Source organism: Scleropages formosus, chromosome 20 (genome assembly GCF_900964775.1).
Source record: "Scleropages formosus chromosome 20, fSclFor1.1, whole genome shotgun sequence".
Lineage (NCBI taxonomy): Eukaryota > Metazoa > Chordata > Actinopteri > Osteoglossiformes > Osteoglossidae > Scleropages > Scleropages formosus.
In genome coordinates, this window is record NC_041825.1 from 19,139,047 (window position 1) to 19,161,552 (window position 22,506).

Genomic DNA, 22,506 nt, shown 5'->3' on the forward strand with positions numbered 1-22,506 from the left:
GTGGCCCTTTCATCTGTACTTTCCTCAAAGTGGTTCCTGCAAATGAGAAGTGTAGGCTGGGACAGAAAACAAAGGCTCTTCGGTAGAGCAGTGTTACACCATGAGCCATGAATGATTCAGTGTTTGCCTTAATGTCCCACCAGGGAAATCACAAATGTGGCGTGACTCCTTGTCTCAAACTGGATTCGGTTTAATTTTTGCTCCAGTTTATGCCCGTTTCAAGGTGCCACCCCCTTCATGAAAGGTGTCAAGGGTGTTTGAGAAGTCAGTGTACTTGTAAGAGAAAAAAGCTGAGACTGATAATGCCAATCCATGTTGATTTATTTTCATTAAAAATACATTAGATAACATGATTACATCATATGATGTACAACACATCCAAAACATAAAACATCTGAAGTATTGTATGCCTCTATTCTGTTGCCACTATTGTATTGCCTGAGACTAATTCATAGTTGACAGCTGTAACTGACACTTGCTGTGCCAGCTCAACTGTTTTACTGTGTTTTCATATTCTATCCTGACTAAATTAAATCAAATACATTCTGTGACAACGCTTTAACGTAACAGGATATCAAAAGGACAGCATCGTCAATGAATTGAACAAAAGCATCACGTTGTGTCACAAAGAAAAAGATGGGCAATCCTTCCCCGCATTCACATTGTTGTCCATTGCATCGGAAAACTGCCAGTCATGCCGATCATGCACACAGTTTCCTCCAAAGCATCTTAACAATTTTAATGTGTTTCTGAGCAAGTGTAACGGTCTTATGAGGGGAAATTGTGAGCTTACAGTCATTACGATGCTTCACTGTACCGTTCATTTTTTTTTTTTGCTCTCTATAGTTAAACGCAACCCTTGTGTCCACAGTTCTCACAACAGTTAACATGCAAAAACTGAATTTAACGGTGACGTCTTCCATATAAAAAGGTTGGAAAGATTTTCAAGAAAAGGTAAGGATGTCTGTCACCTTCGGGAAAAAAAGGAGTATTATGCCAGTTTGTTTACAGCAGAAAAGAAACATGGGACTCAACAGGGCTTCCTTTCATTTGATACACACCTGTGAAGCCTGTTCAGTGAGGCCAAGCGTTTATACAGCCCTGCAGAGACTGGCGCAGAGCTTGGCACAGGAGGAAACAGCAGAAACTGGGCATTTGCATTCATTGGATGCTCCAATGAAATAAACATGTCTGTCTCACCTCCAAACCCCTGCAAGCACATTGCGCCTCTTTAAGTCAAAAGCTTCTCAGTTCACACGACTTGATCATAAGTTATTTTTCAACAATGTAAAAGCACATTTTTTCTGTGCCACAAAACAAACAGTAAGGTATGGTGACCATGTCATTATGTTTATGATTATCACTGATGTATACGGTAAAGGAAAATTATTTTGAGTAGCTGCTTCCTCTAATATGTTTATATTTTCTATTTTATTTAAATTAATCTCTTCTAAACTCTGAAACCTAATATGCGTTAATGGATTTCATAGTACAGACCCTGTGAGAACAGCCACTGTCAGCCGAAAAGCACTAGTACCCATTCAGTCACAAACTGGAGAGTTCATACACAGACAATGAGTGACGGTCAGTACTCGATCATCAATACTTAAATATCATGAAGCGACAAAAACGATCAATACTCAGAAATCATAAACACTCAATCATCTGTATTCACACATCACGAACATTCAAACCTCAGTACTTGAACGTCATTAAAACTGAAACAAAACCAATATTCAACCGTTCCCCAACAGTCAAACATCATCGCTACCCAAACATTATCAATACTGAAACATCCAATGGATCTCCTTAACATAAAGCATCAGTTCATGATTTAAAGGAGAAATTTATTGGAAAAGCACACTTTAAACAGATGAAAATAGTACTTTTGCCACTAATTTTAAGGAGCTGTACTAATCCTTTTGACCTGACAAGGTGACTTGCTATGGAGGTGATGAATGTGGGCAGCATGGTTCCATTCCATTTTATTCTATGGGTTCTGGCTCTGCATCCATGCAGGTCTCCCAGGGGTTTCGTGGCATCTGGGGCATGGAGATAACGAGGAGAGCAATGCCGCTGAGGAAGAGGAGAATGAAGGCCGAGCAGGCACATGCAAATGACCATGAGTAGTAGTACTCAATCCAGATAGTCTCGTCGCTGTCGATCATCCGCTTCACAGACTGGCGCATCACCTCCACTGAGATAATTGTACAGAGACCTGAGTAGAGATGAGCACAGGAAGATGACACCAATCTGTTTTAGATAAAGATGATTATGGGAACAGAGGGAAAGATTGCTCTCCTATTGTAATTTTACAACCCCCCGGTTCAAATGAACCCTGTCCTTGCATCCTTGATCAAGGTGTTTTCCTCTAATTGATACAGCAAGAATATCCAGTAGTATAAATGGGTATAGTTAGGACCATCACATAAGAATTCATCTTGGACAAACGTGTCAACTCATTATCATATAATTTGGACATAGGACCGTGTTTGTCAAAACCATAGGGGCCTTACAAAATTCCAAAATCTTCCCCTAATTGTATTCCCAACAATAACATTCATTCATTTTTCTTGTCTGCTTGTCCTTCTAGGGTCACGGTGGCAATAGGGAGAACAGAGAAGCCCAGATGTCCCTGTCCCTTGCGAAGTCCTCCAGCTCAACCTGGGGGATCCCCAGCCGCTCCCAGGCTAACTGAGAGATATAATCTCTCCAGCGGGTCTTAGGCTGACCTCGGGGCCTTGTCCTGGTTGGCCGTGCCTGGTATACCTCCGAAGGGAGGCGCCCAGGAGACATCCTTAGAAGATGTCCGAACGACCTCAACTGGCTTCTCTCAATGCAGAGGAGTAGCGGCTCTACTCTAAGTTCCTCCCGGATGGCTGAACTCCTCACCCTGTCACGGAGAGTGAGTTCCACCACCCTGTGGGGAAAACTCATTTCAGTCGCTTGTATCCGTGATCTTATTCTTTCGGTCATTACCCAGAGTTCATGACCATAGGTGAGGGTAGGAACATAGACCAACCGGTAAATAGAGAGCTTTGCCTTATGGCTCAGCTCCCCTTCACCACTACAGTCTGGTACAGTGACCACATTATTGCTGCCACTGCTCCCAGTCTGCAGCCGATCTCACGCTCCCTCCTCCCCTCACTCGTGAACAAGACCTCAAGATACCTAAATTCCTCCACCTGGGGCAAACTCTCTCCCCTTACCTGAAGGGGGCATGCCATCCTTTGCCGTGAAAGAACCATGGAGTCAAACTTGGAGGTGCTGATCCTCATACCAACCGCTTCACACTCGGCTGCAAACCATTCCAGTTCGTGCTAGAGACAACTATGTGACGGTGCCAAAAGTACAACATCATCTACAAAAAGCAGAGACATCACCTTTCGGCCCCCACATAGAATGTCACCCTCACCTTGGCTGCACCTTGATATCCTGTCCATGAAAACCACAAACAGGAGTGGGGACAAGGCACAACCTTGGCGGAGTCCAACTCCCACATTGAACGAGCTTGACTTAATGCCGAGTATGCGGACACAGCTCTCGCTCCATGTGTACAGAGACCGAATGGCTCACAGTAGTGGCCCCAGCACTCCACACTCCCAAAGCACCTCCCACAGAATTTCTCGAGGAACATGGTCATAGGCCTTCTCCAAGTCCACAAAACACATGTAGGCTGGATTAGCGAACTCCCATGCTCCCTCAATTATCTGTGAGAGGATGAAAAGCTGGTCCACTGTTCCACGGCCAGGACGGAATCTGCATTGTTCTTCTTCAATCTGAGGTTCAACTACTGGCCGAAGCACCCTGGCATAGACTTTCCCAGGGAGGCTGAGAGGTGTGATACCCTGGTAGTTGGCACACACTCTCCGGTCCCCTTTCTTAAAGAGAGGGACCACCACCCCAGTTTGCCAATCCAAAGGCACTGTCCCCGAGGTCCATGCAACATTGCAGAGGCGTGTCAGCCATGACAGCCCCACAAAAACCAGGGCATTAAGCAGTTGGAGCAGTGGAGCTTTCCAAGTACCTCAGTGACTTCCACCAGGGAAATGGAGTTTTACTTTCAAAAAAAATTGTACTTAAGTACTTTACTTACTTTACTTTAAAAGCACACATCCAAAAATTTACTTCTGTTAAAGCACGAAAGTATCAGGTCAAAAAATACTCAAGTACTGAAATTAATTTGATTCAAATTAAGCTTTTTAATGTTATGAACCATTAACGACACTAACAGCTACAATATATTTAACATAATTTTCAATATTTGTTGTTATTAAAAGTAAACCAAAATGCTTCAGGCAATTATGTTTTGTGTATTTAAATAAGATTTAAAAAAATTTGCACAGATTTTGCAGTTCTTTTCATTTAACTAACTGCTAATGATTGCAAGTATTAATCCAAAAAATTTAGTCCATATGCATCATAAAATAAGAACCACTTACACAATTCCAATCTCACATTACAGGAAAAAACATATTAACATTTTTATTTAAAAATATTTAAACACATTTTTTTCCAAGTTCATTTCCTTAGACAAATGAACTAGGTTGTTAATTTACTCTGAAAAGTACAATTTCTCCAGAAGTGTACTGAAGCATAGGTAACTTATGTAATATGCTGCTATCCACCTCTGTCCTATAACAAAGACAAATAATCAGTATTGTCCTTGGGTGTCAATACTGAATTATTTTAAATTCTGGTCTAATTCTATGGGGCTTAATTTAAACAAGAAGGAATATAGTTGTACTTTCTTAAATAGTGGTGAGGGCTGTTATTTTGGTTGTCCTTTTCACTTTTTTCTACGGAATATTTCAGTGACATTTTCACATAGATGTCAGCAAGAGGCAATAATAACGAATATTCATAATACATATGTTTTGTTGCTCTTGCTCATCTGCCCGCGCCCTCATTTCCTACCTTACCTGCAAATGCGAAGAACATGCCTGCTGGCTTCAGGAGATAGTCCCTGCCCTTTCCAAAGGAGGCCAGGATACAGATTGTGCCCAGGATCATGAAGGCCAGGCTAAAGATGGCAATGGCTGCTGCTGAGATGTTGTATTCTGGAAAGGGCATCAGAAGAGGCAGTGAGTCAGTTTGGTAAACAAGTCACGTGAAAGAACTGCTGACTAGACTGACAGCTGTAGTGGTGATTGCAACAGAAATGGTTCCAAAGAGTAGTCAAGTCTTAACACCTTTTTATATACATGGGTAAGGCTGTACATGGGCTTTTGAACAGAAAAAATGAGCTAACCATTCTGTTTGGTACACAGGCTCACAGGGCCATCACTGCGTAATTTGTCTATCATGTGTCATTTGTATCATCTGCACCACCACTGTAACTAACAAGGTAGAGCTTTGAAATTCCTGCTTTTGTCCAACTTTGTGTTTTGTCTCATTTATTGCACCACGTTAAATGCGTGTGTCTTTCGCTGAAGGATACAAAGACAAATAAGCAGGAATGTCCGGAATCGGTTTGGCAAGCATGAATGAAAATAAACTTTTAGGTAACCACGCATTTTATAGGAATCGAGATTTTTTTTTTTATATTTAAACTAAACTGAGTAATTCATTGGAATTGAAAATGCCATGTTGTGTGTTAATCAGACTCATTTTCCTTGGGAGGAGAAATTGATGGCTTCTAATTAAAACATGAAACTTGCAGACACTGGCTTTCATTGATTCACTGAGTCATTTCACTGCAAGCTGAGAGGATTGAAGGGCAACTCGACACCAGTGATTAAGGAGATAGAACAATCAGTCCAAAAGAGATACAAACAAGTCTATTTTCCTTTTACAATACCAAGAGAATCTGGTCTATGCATGACAGCATGTGCTGTATGTGTTTGTTTACAGTATTTATACATTTTAAGAATTTTGCCATGATATATTCTGTGCATGAAGTGTCCTGTTTGTTTTTAAAAACTGCTTTCAGAAATTACTCCTAAAACATAACATCCTATATAAATTTTATTAATCTTTTTTATGAAACCTTCAGTGTATACATTGATATTTGTCAGTCCTTGAACCTCCAAAAATCAGATTGAACCTGACTGACTGTTAACCGCTCATTAAATTATCATTCAACCTGGATACAAGCTGGAAGGTCTGAAGGATCTATAAAGAGTACATGGTTTGTGAAACAACCCCTTGCTGAATGGTAGGAAGTGGAATGTACTGTGAAGTGTGGTACAATGAACACTAGCTGTTTCTTATTCCCATCAGTCATGCAGTGCTTTCATTCGTGGTAGATCATTTATTAAGAGTCTGCACTTACATACAACAGTATATCTGCTGCATAGTAGCATATAGTGCAGCTTGAAAGCACATAATGGAACCAACCAAACAAGGTCAACAACCGCTTGTCCTAAGTGGGGTCACGGCAAGCCGGAGCCTACCCAGCAACATAGGGCGCAAGCCTGAAAGGGGGAGGGGACACACCCTGGATGGGACGCCAGGCCGTCACAAGGCACCCCAAGCAGGGCTGGAACCCCAGACCCACCACACAGCGAGCACTGGCCAAACCTGCCACACTGCCACGCCACCACATGCCCTGCACACAAGCAAGACTCGAAGCCACACAAGCAGGACTCGAATCCAGACCCACTAGATAGTAGGCCCCAGCCAAACCTGCTGTGCTGCCATGCCTCTTCTCCCCAGAATGGTTTTCTTATAATTCTGAATTCATTGAGTTCTGTGGTGGTGAGAAGTGGTAGGAATTTGCTGAACACCTTGCCTTTTGTTATGGCCAAAACGATCCATTTTGAAGCTATCCACTAAAAAGCATTTAAGGAAAATCTGGAGGATGATCCACGTGGTTTCTGCAAAAAATTAAACCAAGCAGCGTTCTTTGGAGAGCAAAGGATCCTTTGTAATTGCTCAACACAGTTTTTATTGATGTGGGAATTTGGGTAATTGCCACAGGAAGACAAGCCTGCAGATGTCTACAAGTGATCTTGGAGTTCTTCCAGACACCCTGTATGATTTTTCCTGTTACTTTGTGAGATATTTTACAAAGACCTCTGACTCTAGGTAGAGTCACAATGGTCTTAAATTTCATCCATTTGTACACTGTTTGTCTTAGAGTGGACTGATGAATCCTGCTTTTTATAACCACCTTGAGACTGACGATCTCCTATAGCTTTCTCCCATGGCCTCTTTAAATCACAGCATATGAGTAAGACTAAACTGACCAGATTACTTTTATACTTGAAAACACTGTGTAGTCTTTGCAAAATTGCTCTTTGATTATCTTTGTAAGCAAATATTTTATGTACGGGGGGGGCAGGGGAGCAGGGGAGCAGGGGTGTGTTGGTGCAACAGGTTTGGCCAGGGGCCAAACTGGATCTGGGGTTCGAGTCCTGCTTGAGGTGCCCTGCGACGGACTAGTGTCCCATCTGGGGTGCACTCCCCCTAGCCCTGCGCTGCTGGGCTAGGCCCCAGCTCACTACAACCCCACTTGGGACCAGCAGCTTCAGGCTCTCTGTGTGTGTGTGTGTGTGTGTGTGTGTGTGTGTGTGTATTTTATGTACCTGGTTATAATTAATTTGTTGTCAGAGTTAGCATACCTTGGGATACCGCTGCACTGATTCTAGTATAAATGTTTTAATCTAGTAAATGCATTAACTCATTTAAAGATCTCTGTGGAGGTTTCTTTAAAAGAGTAAGGACTGATTTTGATTAAACTCGTATTTTATAGCGTAGAAGTGTGACATTAACAGAACTTGGCTGTAGACTCACATGTTTTGAAGCAGGACTGCATGCAATACAGGTGTTGGGCCAGTTACATTTGTCTGGCTCGGACTGCTCCTCGCTCAGCTCTCCGAATAAATGTTCAATGTAAAAGAAAAGGGGGTGCGGTGGCGCAGTGGGTTGGACCACAGTCCTGCTCTCCAGTGGGTCTGGGGTTTGAATCCCGCTTGGGGTGCCTTGCGGCGGACTGACGTCCCGTCCTGGGTGTGTCCCCTTCCCCTTCTGGCCTTACGCCCTGTGTTACTGGGTAGGCTCCGGTTCCCCGTGACCCCGTCTGGGACAAGCGGTTCTGAAAATGTGTGTGTGTGTGTGTGTAAAAGAAAAGCTGATTTGCAGCTCCAAACTCAAGATGGCCAGTATACATTACTTTTATTCATTTAGCTCACACTTCTCCAAAGTGGCAGTTATTTACCTATTTATACAGCTGGGTAATTTTATCAGAGCAATTTTAGGGTAGACTACCATGCTCAAGGGTACTACAGCAGTATTTTTCATATAGCGCCCTTCCCAGCACGGTAACCTCAGAGTGTTTAGCATAAGATCACATGCAAAAAACACAACTAGACGTTCACAAATACATTTAGTAAGAACTGGCTTTTGTACCAAATAAGAGATAGATACACCGCTCATTAACAACATGCAATTATAACAAAGCCTGTGGAAAAAACCAACGGGCAGTGAAGGAAAGGAAGAACAGTTCCTCAATCAAAGAACCCTTCTGTCTTCGTACCATATCTCACCGCTGTTATGGCGGGGGGGAAATTCTGCACATTTAATTGGGCTCAGCTTTGTCCAGATGAAAGCGATGCATGTTATGTGTATGTATGTTTGTGCTGAAATATTCTAGTTTAATTATGTATTGTATTAAATTTTGACATATACAGTCAGAGTAGTACAATACATTATTTCATAAGACCGTACATTTAATGCATCCAAATTATGCAGAGCTCTCATTTTAAAATTTGACAGACTGAACATTGGCTTATAGAAAACATTGGGAAACCAGTAATAGTTTTAAGTAGATGATGCTTTTAAATTAGGTGATTGTTACTTTGTCAGGTGCAGTGATTTCAATAAATCTACCATGACTGGGACATCTGATGCTTCACATGTTCAGAGCACCATTTGTCCACGTCGTATTCTTTGCCTAAAGAGTGTCCTTAGATTTGCACTTAATTCGTCCTTTTTGTCATATACTGACAGAGTTGCATGATGTGCTGCATTAATAATCATGCTAGCTGTGCGCCTGTGAATTCCTGTGCTACCGGACACCAGCCACCAGTACCTCCACAAACCCCCCCTTCATGTCCCACCCTACTTTGAGGAATGTGCATCAACTTAATGCCCTCTGTGGACTCTAAATCTGGCCTGATCTCCTACGGGATGTCCAGTATGACCAGCTGTCAGAGCTCATCTGCAGACAAAGAATGGTTTTCTGGCACTATGAGTGGGCAGAAGGGAAGGAATCAGACTCCAGGCCACACGGACCCTGGTTAGGATGGGGTCCTGCAGTGGAGCATCGTCAACTGGTTTATCTTCTGGTGTACAAATGTGAGAAAGGTAACTCTACAATTTTGTCGGTCCTCTGTAAAGTCCTTTTCAAGCGTATTCACATTTTCCAGTTTCATCAGGATCAAAAATCGTACATCTAACAGAAACACAAACACCAACTCCAGACTTCAAGGAAATATGGCTTTCATGTATTTCCCAGGCTTCTTGCTGGAAGTAGCCGAAAGAAAAATGTCAGAAATTTGATCTGGGTATAGTATATGCTGTATGACAGGATGGAGTGCTGGCAGAAATGTACAAATAGAGCACCTACCTTTCTGGGTCTTCACTTCAAAAACTTCCGCGTCTTGACCGGGAGTGAAATGCTTGAAGTACGAGCAGTTGCGATCTGCAAGCAAGATAATGAGACAGATTACAGATGGCTGTCCACGGGGATTTTAAAGCTGCTGTCTTCGTGTGTGTATGGGTAAACTTGAGAGAATTATGCACTCTAGTGAATATCTTAGATTTTTCGGAACGAGACAAAGTGTATTTTTGTAGTTGTTGAAGACACATCACTCACATATAATGTGGACACTAATCATTCAACATATGTATACCGACAACCCCGATTGCATTACAATAGGGAAATCAGTCAGGTTTTAAATGTGCTTTTTCCAGATAATGAAGCTCCCATATGGTTAAAGGTTTTCCATTGACTGTAGCTACTGGAGGTCTGCGCTATTTAGTAGTGACAAAGCATCACCAGGGCTTTGATGCTGTCACACCTCCTTATTTATTTTTCCCCCCAGTGCTCTCTACTTGGACGAAAGCCTGCTTGTCGACAGCACAGCGCTGCCTTGCGTGCACTGCATGTGGATCACTTTGCCACACTCCATTGGTAAAGCTCAGGCCGCTCCGTCTTCCGCTCTAACGGGGCCGGGCGCGAGGCTCAGACAGTCGGGCGGCTTGCATATCGATTACCGTCTGCCTGCATGTATAGAAGCACACGCGGCTGCTTTAACAGGCCCGCTGTGCCGATGTTGCTTTTTTTACAGCAAAGAGGAAGGTGCAGTTCCAGCCTATTTCATGCAGAGTATTGATGCAATTTTTAGCCTAACCCTAAATGCATATGTGTAACGAAAGGCGTGCTCTTGGATACTCCTGATCAAGAAAAGAAACAAAACACCAAGACTCTTGAGATATGCATGAATCTCATACTGTCACGGAAAGTTAATGCTATACAAGAAGAGCGTCATCAAGTAGTAAAACATTTTCATAGTAAAAGAAAGCAAAACACTGTAGAAGTGTTACATAAAAGGCCATTTAGTACCATGTTTAATCCTTCTTAGCTATATCTTTTTAAGCAGGGGATTTGTCAATGGGATTTGCATTCTGGTAGCTTTTTAAAAGTCACAGGACTTGAACAAACAGGTTGAAATGACATGCAAAGAGTCTATAGTATGACTTGTGTACAAAGGAATGTAATTTGGTATAAGGTACATGAAAGTGACAGAGTGTTTAGAAATAGCGGGTATTAATACCCTAATTAAAGAAAGTATCTGAAAACAAGATAACCCCATTTTTATAACTTGTAAGGTAGTATGATCACCTATTGTTTCCAGTGATAATGTATTGAAATACTTTCTGCAGCAAAAGCGCATAACTAAACTTTATTAAAGTTTCTATTAGAAGTGCTTTCAGATGGTCACATCAGATCATTAAAATTGTTTACTGTCATACATCTTCTCAAAATACACACTGCGCTTCATAAGAAAATCAGGAAGCGTAAGATGCAAAACATTTCAAGTGGAGGAGAGTTGGAAAGTGTTTAAGGCTTGGTCTTGAAAAGAGGCGACATGAGCAGTTACAGTGCGCGCAGCAGTGCTCCCCTGACACTTATGGACTGTTAACGTCTGACCAGTAGCACTCTGAGGTTCTGGGCAAAACCCCTGTCCGATTCTGAGGGACAGCAGCCTTATGTTGAATGACTCAGACAAACCACAGTGAGAGTAGATCTAAGAAGTGTGTCTAGGGGATTAGTGCTTTGCACTGGCATTGCATGGGCCCATCATTTTTCTCCAAATGTCATTCTGTGCTGTTGCACTCGATGTGACACCAAAAGGAATAGAGCTTAACTCTTGAGTTGTACGAGTCTGTGACTAACAATGATAAACTCATGGGTTAGTCGATGCTTTTCATCATTGCTAAGTACACCGGAGCGCTATGCAATAACGCAGAGATTTTACACACCATACAAATTTCTGGTTGAGAAGCAGGTAGATAAACATCCATTAAGTGCCTATGATTTGGGGATATCACAGTACAAGGGATATTTTTAAAAGGCTCTGATTAGAGATGTTTTGTACCCACTTAAATGATCTAATCCAAAAACAAATGACTTATTTAAGATAGCAACACCCCTACCCTAACCTTAACCCTAAGCCTAAGCCTTCCTATAAGTTAGGAAATATTCCTAGTGACTATCCTTCACCAGAGCTCTGAAGATGAAAGGATCATTAACACCAAATAGATATATAATCAATAGATGCTAATCAGACACATGTAAGTATGCTAGTAGAATTCAAGTGAGAACTGAGTAACCAATATACAAAGAGAAAAAGCAAAGGCTTTATGTAGGCATTGTTTTGGGCTTTGAGTACCATACATAAACAGTTCTATTATGCAATAGTAAGAGAATAATGGAAACAGATCAACATTAGGCCAAAGGAATTTCATGTATACCTAACAAAAAGTTACAGCACAGGATGCTGCTGTGGCTTGAAAGATGGTCATTTGTGAGCGGTAGGGATTCGACAAAGTGTCGGACTTCTGCCAGCGTTCCTTGAGCCGTGCCCGCATCTTCAATTACATACCATGTGGCAAGTTAGCTCTATGGAGCAGTTGACGATGAGGGGAACCCTGGTGTCAACAGTCAGTGTAGTATCACCTTGATCCCACTATTGTGCGCAGCGATTCCAGTCAGCAGCCATCCATAATTGTATGCACAAGGCCAAAAGTTTTAAAACTTCCCGAGGAAAATGCTTATCATGTAAGGACTTGTATATGAAAATGTTTCTGCATATTTGATGGCCTTCTCTTAATGGAAGCAGTGAGGAGTAGAGTGGTGAGAGAGACACATCTCTGACTTCTAAAAAAGATTATCTCTTGGAATGCACAAAGTGTGCCTTCATGCTATGATGCTTCCTCCACATGCCAGAGGACTACATGCTGAATCAAATCAAACGTATGAAAATTTGATATCTTCACAAGTTATGGATTCCAAGCAATGAAGAGCTGGGGATTCATCCCTTCCAGTTACTTTTCCTGTGTATATTTCTGTATTTCTATGAATCATGTTTTTGTCAAAATAATCAGTTTTTAAAATGAGACATAAACTCATTTTTGTCCTTTTTTGGCCATTGCACTTGCGCTAAAAATCAGAACAAACGTGCTACTTTGTCAGCTGAAGACAGCAAAACTAAGATTCTGTTAAAAGCAAATAAAACGATGACATGGACAGTGAGAAACTTTCATTTCATTTAATTTCAGGACCAACTGAAATACCTCCATCTTCGTTCTCAGTGTAAAAACCGAATTTACATTTAAATGAAAACACTTCTTAGGTTTGATGTTGATTTCATTTTAGAGCAAATATTTAAATGTTGCTTTGAATTTTTTTTAATGTTCTTCTGAACTCCATATGAACTTTTAAAAAATGTCTGAAGGACATTAATATGTTATTCAGCTGGGCAATGATGCTACAGTTTTTTCATCGAACAAAATTGCACCGAAATACAGAATACACTCATTTTAGGTATTTGGGTATAGAAATTGTTACAATGGCTCTGTGTCGAGGTATTTTACCAATGTGGTTTGTGAATTCATTGTACTGACAATCTAAAAGGGAAGGGTTAGGAATAGGGCAGCACTCTCACCAAAAATAATGGCTTTGCAAGGTGCTTTCTTCCAAATAGAGGAGCTATTTGTGACTTTGGACTCAGAATGGCCATTTGAAACTTATGAGGTTACTTAGCAACCAGCATGTCTGTACTTCATCAGCTGAAGCCAAGGTAGATGGCGGAGATGGGGTTGACACACAGCGGAACTTCACCACACCACTTTTTTCCTTTCTGAAAATTCCTATAGGGACCAGCGTCACTCTTTTTGTATTTAAATAATACATGCTTCTAACACTAGGTTTATGCATAGCCTTGTCCTTAAGGGCCTACGGGCTTCGATTTAGGTTCGATCATTTTTAACAGGCTTTTTTAATGCAGAATCAGTCTCTCCATTGGATTGATTCCTTTATTCTTTCATGAACAGCATGCCTTTGGACTGGGGGAGGAAACCCACACAGACACGGGGAGTACATGCGAACTCCACACAGACTGAGCGGGAACAGAACCCACGTCCTCTCGTAGCTACTTGCTGTGCCACCCTTTTTACTCTCATAAGCACTATAATATATTCTAATGCATTTATCCTCATGTTGTAAGTCACCTTGCCTAAAAGTGTTACCAAAATCACACACACACAGTCTGAACCGCTTGTCCCATATGGGATTGCGGGGAACTGGAGCTTAACCTGGCAACAGACTAGAGGGGGAGGGGACACACCCAGGACAGGACGCCAGTCCATCACAAGGCACCCCAAGCGGGACTCAAACCCCAGACCCACCAGAGAGCAGCACCCAGCCAAACCCACTGCACCACCACACCTCCCTGTTAACAAAATGAATAATAATAATAATGAACCAGTCCTCAATTACACTTTATAGCAAAAATAGACGCGTTGGCATACCTGCACTGGGATGCTCAACATGCATTGCACTGTATTTATGGTTATTAATCAGAATTTCACATTATCTCACGATGCATTTGCAAGAGTCATTCTGTGCGCTGTCCCCAGAGGAAAATGGGACTTGCAAGAAGCAACCTTATAAACCTTTGTGTCCAGCCAGCCTCGTAACACACAGGTCAGACAGGGTCTATGACTGTTCTAACATAATATGTTGCCGTTAAACATTGTGAAAATAGATATTGAGACTATGCGGTATATGGGTGCATGCTTCTTCCAGTGTACAGAGCTCTCCGCTGAGTGGTTTGTGCTCATGAGTCCATTTGATTCGGGGCGGTTATTTTTGAGAAGCTGCATGTCTGTGTCATCGGTGACTGCCTCACTACCACCAGCCATTTGTTCGGTGTCAGATGGCACTGAAAGACAGAAATAGATGTAGCAGTCTTGCAAGCTATGTGCTTCTTTTTTCCTCTGGGGCTCGCTTCAGTGGTATAAGTTGATACTTCGGAAGGCATGCTTGTCATTTTTATTGTATCTTTTCGCCAAATATTCGTAGGATGACTTATAATTGAGTGAACTTGGAGATCTTTTGTTTTATCCTGTTCCGTAGTTTTTATTCACGCCGCGGATCCGTTCCGACTGCAAAGGCCTCCCGCAATCAGAGCCGAGGATCCCTCACTCAAGGAAATGGGCCACTTGTCTCAGTTGAGTAAATGGGAGGATACTTCGCCACCGACCTCACTCCAGAGCCGACATCTGGGCATTGCGATTGACCTTGCTGCTCTGGGAATCTAGACGTTTCCAAGGAGACGTTCCTCAGATTATATCAATTACACATTAAAACCGCACTGTCTGCCTCATTGGTTTTTCTATTGCATAATTAAACAGACACCCCTTTCCCCTGTTTTTAATTAAGGAGCCGAGAGCAGACCGTGTCAGTCAAGTCACTGGCAGCGTCATTGCTCTAACGTACAGAGTTGAAAGGCAAGAACTAGGCAAGAACCGATCCGGGATCAGCCTTCAACTCACGATTGGCACAAAAGCTAGCAAACTTCCAAGCGTTAATTATGCAGTGACATTAACCGCGGAGCATCGTAGACAGCCAGAAAGGAATGTTCCTCTTGTGTTCAAACCGTCCGCCACACCACTAAACATGCTTCCCCGCTGCGCGGTCCGTAACACCATTCCGCTGCGTTTTTTAATCAAAATAGCGCAGAGGTTTTCTCTTTCCCCGAATGAGGTAACGCTCCCTGATATTTCTGGAATGAGATTTGCTCTGTGCATGCCTGTGTGTGCGTGTGCGTGTGTGTGCTGAATCGAAAGGAGCCTTCTGATTCTTTTCACAAGTCTTTCCATCTCCCGTCCTGTTGTTTCAAAAGAGACGTAGGTGTCGCCGTCTGGCTTCCCCGTATGTGGACGTGAGCGTTTCCAAGTATGAGCCCTTGGTTTTGTAGCTTCGCCGGGAGACCTGCGCTCGTGTCAAGACCACAGATAGACCATGTTTGAAGCAGGCTGATGTGACCCCAATGTTGGCGTTCTGCGTGCTCCACTGGGGACTAAACGCTCTAAACACTGTGGTGTGAGAAGATCATTCCCCTCACATTGCCTTATCTGCAGCTGTCCTGAAGACAATGTCTCCTGGACACTACATTTTTTAAAGCTGTCAGCCACCCGGTGTAGGGAGAGCATCGATGAGCCTACTCTGCTCCAGACTCCTGCTTTCTTTCGTGGACGTTTGCGGATGGTGCTTTCGCACGTTGCCTTCGACGTGGTGACGGACGGTGCGACAGAAGAGCTTAACGCAAGTTTGCAACACCGTCCGGAGTGCTTTCACGCGAGTGGCGCAGACAGCACTGTCCAACGGCCATATGAGGTATGTGCCCATTGGTCTGCTGGGAGCAGGAAAGGCACAGTCCTTTTGTCTCATCCCACCACAGAATGACCCTGAGATTCTGGGTCAATGTGAAAATAGAGGGCTGCTGCATTGCTGCTCCCACTAAGAGTGCCGAGCTCTGGGCCATTTTGGCAAAACGCTCCTCAAGGAGACTCCGTGTGTGTGTGCGCGTGCGTGCATGCGTGCGTGCGTGCATTTTTTCCTGGAGCAGGCCGCATAAACACCTTAGGATGAGTGTTTTCCTTCTCCATCTAGCTGTGATCACAAGGTTTTCACGCTGGTTTGCACAGTGAGGGCCCAACTGGGCACGGCACCAGAAACCTGCTTTCATGCGCAAACAAAGAGGAAGCGGGAAAAAACTGTGTTCTGTGTTCCAGTATCGGTTCATTCATGCGTACCGGATGACGGACCCGCGTCTACTTCCAGGACCAGGGACAGCTTCAGAATGAAGGAACATTTGGAGTTTGGCATACTGCGTTCAGCTCGTTGGTGAAGCAGCAGCAGCAGCAGCAGCGGGCCATGCTTTTTCCACCCTCGCATTTGCCCAAGTGCCACGGTTGTTCTCTCAGGCCTAGAGGATTAGCCAAAATCCTCCCGGGGCCTGTAATGGCGTGTGATCTGGACCAAGGGGTAACGTGGCAGGAGCTGTGCATGGCCCCATCAGCTGGCTCTGTCACTCACCTGGCTCCTGGGCCGGGGCACGTGCCCTCTTCCCCCGACAGACAGCTGACCACTTCCCTCTCCAGCAAAAGCCAAGCTCCGGTACCCATTCAGCCCAGCACATTACTCAGATTAAATATATTTGTATCTGTGGGGGATTTTCACAGGTCTGACTAATCACATTCAAGCCCATGTCATTCCGCTTCAACAGCTTTCCAGTTAACACTCATGTACAAAGGGAGTGCTAAAGCAGGCAGCTTTATTGTTTGAGCTTCAGAAACACTGCATGCAAAGTAAATATGTTGAGTCCATCTGGAGCACAAAAAATGAATTGCAAATTAGAAAGCGTTAATGTATAGGGGGCGCGGGGGCGCGGTGGCGCAGTGGGTTGGACCACAGGCCTGCTCTCCAGTGGGTCTGGGGTTCGAGTCCCGCTTGGGGTGCCTTGTGATGGACTGGCGTCCTGTCCTGGGTGTGTCCCCTCCCCCTCCGGCCTTACGCCCTGTGTTGCCGGGTAGGCTCCGGTTCCCCCGCGACCCTGTATGGGACAAGCGGTTCTGAAGATGTGTGTGTGTGTGTGTGTGTGTGTGTGTGTGTGTGTGTGTGTGAAAGCGTTAATGTTTGGCTGTACATTCAACATGAATATCAGTTATCTCCATCAGCTCCTCTCAGATAAAGACATCATTCGTGATGATTGTCTTGAGTTCAGGATGCGAAGCTAATTGAAGTGATTTCTTCTTCAGAGCAGAATAAGATTCAGAGCTTCAGATTTATGCACCATTTTGCCTTTTTCTCAGAAATTAACATTTGTGTGATAAAGCATGGCTTCTGTGCCTCTTCTCCCAGCCTCTGACTTTGATTCCCGGGACCTCTGCAGGATGATCCTGCCGCAGCCCTGTTGGGGTGTCTGTCAGTGCTTCAGGTGGGTTGCTCTTGTCTCAGGAATGGAATGGGTCTCTTTTCTGAGCTTGGTGATGGCTGTGTACCCTGATGGATGTACAGGCCAGATGTCCTGCTCACACAACGGTGGGCTTTGATAACATACGCCTCAGTGAGCAGCCAAAGCTACTCTAGACCTTGTTCATCCCTGAAAAAACCCAACCGATCGATGGCTACTCTTCCGTAGGTCCATCCCTCAAGGCAGGTGACCTCATCTGACATCGCGTACTCGAGGTGCTCGAACTCTCCGAGCTCTGTGGTCCGAAGCTGAACCTTGCAGCAAGCCTTGCTGCGCTTTGCTCCGTCTGGTCCCTTCAACATAAAGCATTTTCAGTCGCCGAAAAACCTGTGGAGTTGTATTTTTACTGAAAAACAGTTCTCGCTGTCATGGATGCTTTCTAGTCTGAGGTGGAATGCGTTCTTTAGAAAGATCTGCCTTTCAGAACATTTTTCTTAAAAGACATGAATAGAGTCAGGTTTCATGTGTGGTACAGCGATGGCCTGTATACTGTAGTGGAGACCCTTCTCGACAAATGTTGATGTACTGCCGAATAAACATCATGTTGCTAATGCAGGCCTGCCATAAACCTTCTTGCTTTCTAAATGGAGCAGAGCTGCCAAGATAGACTCTGACGTGCAACCCTGTGCTCTTCAAAATTTATTTACTTCTTGGCTTCCCTCCATCTCAGAACACCTCACACGCAAGTACTTCTTCATCCATATAAGCTCTCAGTTCCTTTGTTTGTCACCAGTGAGTACGTACGTTCCGTGTAATTAAAAAGAAATAAAACTAAGAAGTGTTTTGTCTGAATTTTGTGTTTTAGATAACCTTGGAACTGGAGAAACCGAAAATATTCTTGTCTCGCCAATGAAAAGAACGCATCCTTATTTCCCTTTGGTGTATTTATCGGATCTTTCAGAGGTTTTCCAAAGTGCCCCGTCATTTCGCTGTCACTGTTCCAGTCACATTTCTTGTCACATTTCACACACTACACTTTTATACATTTCCTGTGTTGGCTGTTGTTTGCAATTTGAGACATTGAGCGCAAAAAGGAATCCAAGGATCTGCACGGAAGCACAGTGGGAATGAATGGCTTTTTTTTTCGCGGAAGAACATAGCAAGAAGATTTCGCTGTGCGTTCCAAAAAGTTTGTCCTTCCCCCTTTCTGCAAATGAAAGAGCAAATAGCTTTGCCTGTTGCTGCGGGTCGGCACTTCATGTGGGTGAGCATCATGCGCCATGTATGCTGTGAAAGAAATGGGCGCTGATGTGACAGCTCCGCCTGATTCTCTTCGTCATCCATTATCATCGAATTCCCGCTATGGCTCTTTAAGCAACCCACAAAAGAGGTGGTGTTATGCGATGGGCCCATTTCTTCACCCAGACCCAACAGCGGAGAACAATCTCTTTAGGGCGCAGATGAACGGTTTCCTCTGAAACGAACAAACGCGTTCTCTTCCCATAATCAGGGCGAGAAGGCATTGCTAAGGATCAGGCCAAGACCACTGGCTGGTAGCTTCTTCTTGCACCTGCTGTGGGAGTGGGCAGTCAGCTGTTTGCTGGCCACAGCTCCACTGGGGAGTGTGAAGGTTTTAAGTGAAAATTACTCAGCAGCAGGTGTGTGACATCTTTACACCATTGAGCCAAACAAGAGCCTGGCTGCACTGCTTCACTGTACTGTCTCCTCGATCACCTTACATCTTGTGGAGCAGGAAGTAATCAATCAAAGTTCTGTGCTATGAAACCACTATTCATGCATACGGTGAGCTGTATTTAACTGACAAAGTGGGACAACTTATTAGGCATTGGGTCTCCACGCATGACTCTTTCAAAGGGATCTCTCCACGTTGAATAATTTTGTTGTATGAGTTCTCCAGGTAACCTTAAAACTTTTGCACCGATGTATTTAACACATGACTCATTGTGAAGCCCCGATTTTGCTATTTATCTTGATTTCTCTAAAATTTAAAACTCAGTTTCACCTTGATGCTGTTTTGATTCCCGCAGCTGACAGCCACAGTCATTGTTTGGTTTATTTTAAGGCATTAGGGCAGGGCACAGCCTTCTTCAAACTGGTGCAATGGGAATACTTTGAAGTTAATAGGACATGCTGGCTAGAAGTGTGTTTGTAGAGCTGGCAAATACCAAAGCTTCAAATGCAGGTCTAATTTTAATTAACTGGGCACATTTTGATCCCCAAATCTCCCTCAAGTGTTCGACCTGGGGGTGTTTTCAGGCTTTGGTATGGTTTGTATGTAAATGCAGTGAACTGCACACCTTAGTTTTCATCAAACTGCAGGTTGAACAGCATTTGAACTTCAGAAAGGGACTTTGCTTTACTAAGGACCCTTGTTGGGTGAAAAGCCACCCCTACTGCAAGAGAGGGTATTGCGCTCCTCCACACATCCCGTGCAGCACGAGCTCCAGAGCGCTGCCCCAAATGCCATCGATATCTTATTCCCTCACTGTACCACCTTCTGGGTTTCTTCATTAGTTCTAAAGCTAATTATCTTCCGTTACTCTAAAGCTCCCCGATGAGCTGAAGTGACGCGAAACAGACAGACTCATTCAGTACCGGTATCAGCAGCAGGGAGGAGGCCAGGAGCTGGGAATCGGTCTTACCTCCAGGCAGGCTGATCGGACCGCAGCCCTTTCCTTTTGCATCTTCCTCCACGATGTAGATCGTCTTCTTGCAGAGCCTCCAGAGTCCGAAGTGGGCCGCCTCGCAGGTGGCATTGACTTGCTCCACCCGTGGGCTCAGCACTGCCCAGTGGTCTGTCACTACGGCAGTGAACATGGCTGAGATACCCACCAGGATAATGAAAAAGGCAACCTTCACCTTTGTCCTCTTGTCCTCCAACATGGCCGCTTGCTTGAAGATGTGTGTTTGCTTCCTTGCGCTAAGAGATAGAAACTCCCTTGGTACCTTGAGGTTCCTGAGTTGACCAAGTTCAGTGCTCACGGAGCAGAGCTCACCTAGTGTCTCTGCACTCCGGCGTGCTCTTCAGAAAACTCTGCCTACAGTTTGTGAAAAAGGAGCCAGAAAACAGTGCCCTAGTTTTTCTTCCCTCTCCCTCTCTCTCTCTCTCTCTCTCTCTCTCTCTCTCTCTCTTCCTCACTCTCCCTCTGTCTCTCCCCCTCCGACTTCTGTGTTGGGCAAGGAGGGCTGTGGCGCAGACCACAGCTGTTGAGGTATATCAGGAAAGTTGATGACCACACGGACTGGCAGAGTCAGTTAGGTGTGGACGGCTGCTGCAGCTTCTATTAATGTCCACTCTGAGTCAAGATATAAGGATGTCCACTTATCAGGTTACATCTGCGGGTGGGTTGGCAGGTGTGTGCGTGCGAAGATAAGGTTTAGGAGAATGCCGGCATCTTTTTCTAAATTCTTCGGTAACTCCGTGAGAAGTTTTTCCACTTTTGTCCTGGTGCTTTAAAGACTTTATTATGATTATGTTGAGTACCTGTCCCTGACTCCAGAGCGAGTTCTTACTGAGCTTTTCCTGTTATAACAAGTGTTGCTGTGCGCACAGGATGATCTACTTCTACTTAAAGCCACAAAGGAAGTTATTAGGGGATTTGTACTCCTGCCAACGTCTCTTCACTTTGTTAAATGGTGGAAAATTCTTGCACTGGGATTAAAATAAATCTTGATCAAGTCTATAAAGGTTCTATGTGGCAGCCCCCCTGAACCAAAGACCTTTTATTCACATTTTAAGATTTTACTGTCATTGCTGAGCTAAAAACATCACCAAATGTTTTCTGCTGCTTTATTCTGTCCAGTTGAACTTCACTCTGGTTTCAGAAGAGTCGGCAACTAGCTGTTAAATGTGACTATAAACTATTTATAAAGAGAAATAAACAGCAGCTGTCTTCTTCCGGGCAAGCAGGTCAATTCCACCACTCCCCAGGGCAATAAAGACATCTTTATATCTTGCCATATATCAATGTCTGAACAGGATACTTTCCCCCTCAGGTAATATAATTATGCATGCCATTCAAAAAAAAAATTTCACACTTTTAAATATTTCAGCTTACACAGTCCTCCATATTAATTTTTTCTTCACGGTTTGTTGACTTTGCTGTGATGCTTATTATCAGATTGATGGAAAACCTTTAACTTCATACAAAGATAATGTCAGAAATGGTATTAATCTGTCAAGAATGTGAGCTCCTCTGAGTCATATTTTTAAACTGTAAATTATAGGAGGTGGACAAAATAACAGAAACACCAAAAGAAAAAGAGTACTATGTTGAAGTACTTTACACAGTGGTACAGTGAGTAGCGCTGCTGTGTTATAGTGCCTGAGTTGTGTGAGAATATGCGGGTTCAATCCCTGTTTAGTCTGTGTGGCATTTGCATGTTTTCTGCATGGGTTTTCTCTGGGTGCTCTGGTTTCCTCCCACAGTCCAAAGACATGCTGTTCAGGTTCCCCCATAGTGTGTGAATGACAGAGAGAGTGTATGTTCCACTGATGTATGGATGAGTGACCCAGTGTAAGTAGTGTATCTAGCAGTGTAAGTCACTGCGGTGAATAAGGTGTGTGGGACTCATAACACTACACAGAGTTCGTTGGAAGTTGCTTTGGGGGAAAAGCATCTGCTAAAATAAATGTAATGTAAATGATGCACTCTTGACAAGGAAAAAAGCAAAAAAAAAAAAAAAACAGATTTGAATTCTGTTCTCGAATGTCACAAACCAGCTGAAGTGGAATTGGGCTGTAATGTAAGTGTGAATGGAGCAAAGACAGTTGTTTTGAGGGCCATTACAGTCCTGCACCCCAGCCTCCCATCCTCACTGCCATACCCTTAATCCCCATGCTTTTTATAAACTATCTGCTCCGGCCCAGTTTTGCAAGATCCTGACCCATTTACTCCTGTGGTTGTTTTCCCCGGCCTTCGCACTTTTAAAACCGAGATGCTAGTAGCTGTAGCAGCTTCAAGAGCTGTGCTTCAAGGTGTGAACGTGCGTGAAT

At 43.8% G+C, this 22,506-nt stretch overlaps 1 protein-coding gene across 1 annotated transcript; it reads right to left on the reverse strand.

Moving 5' to 3' along the window:
- Nucleotides 1-303: 303 nt before the first annotated feature.
- LOC108939957 (voltage-dependent calcium channel gamma-1 subunit-like) lies at nt 304-20,627 on the reverse strand. Its single transcript, XM_018761660.1, has 4 exons — nt 20,153-20,627; nt 9,572-9,646; nt 4,923-5,060; nt 304-2,218 (listed from the first exon to the last, which is right to left on the reverse strand). The coding sequence occupies exons 1-4, from the start codon at nt 20,391-20,393 to the stop codon at nt 1,986-1,988; spliced, it is 687 nt and encodes a 228-aa protein (XP_018617176.1). The 5' UTR covers nt 20,394-20,627; the 3' UTR covers nt 304-1,985.
- Between the last annotated feature and the right edge of the window lie 1,879 nt (nt 20,628-22,506).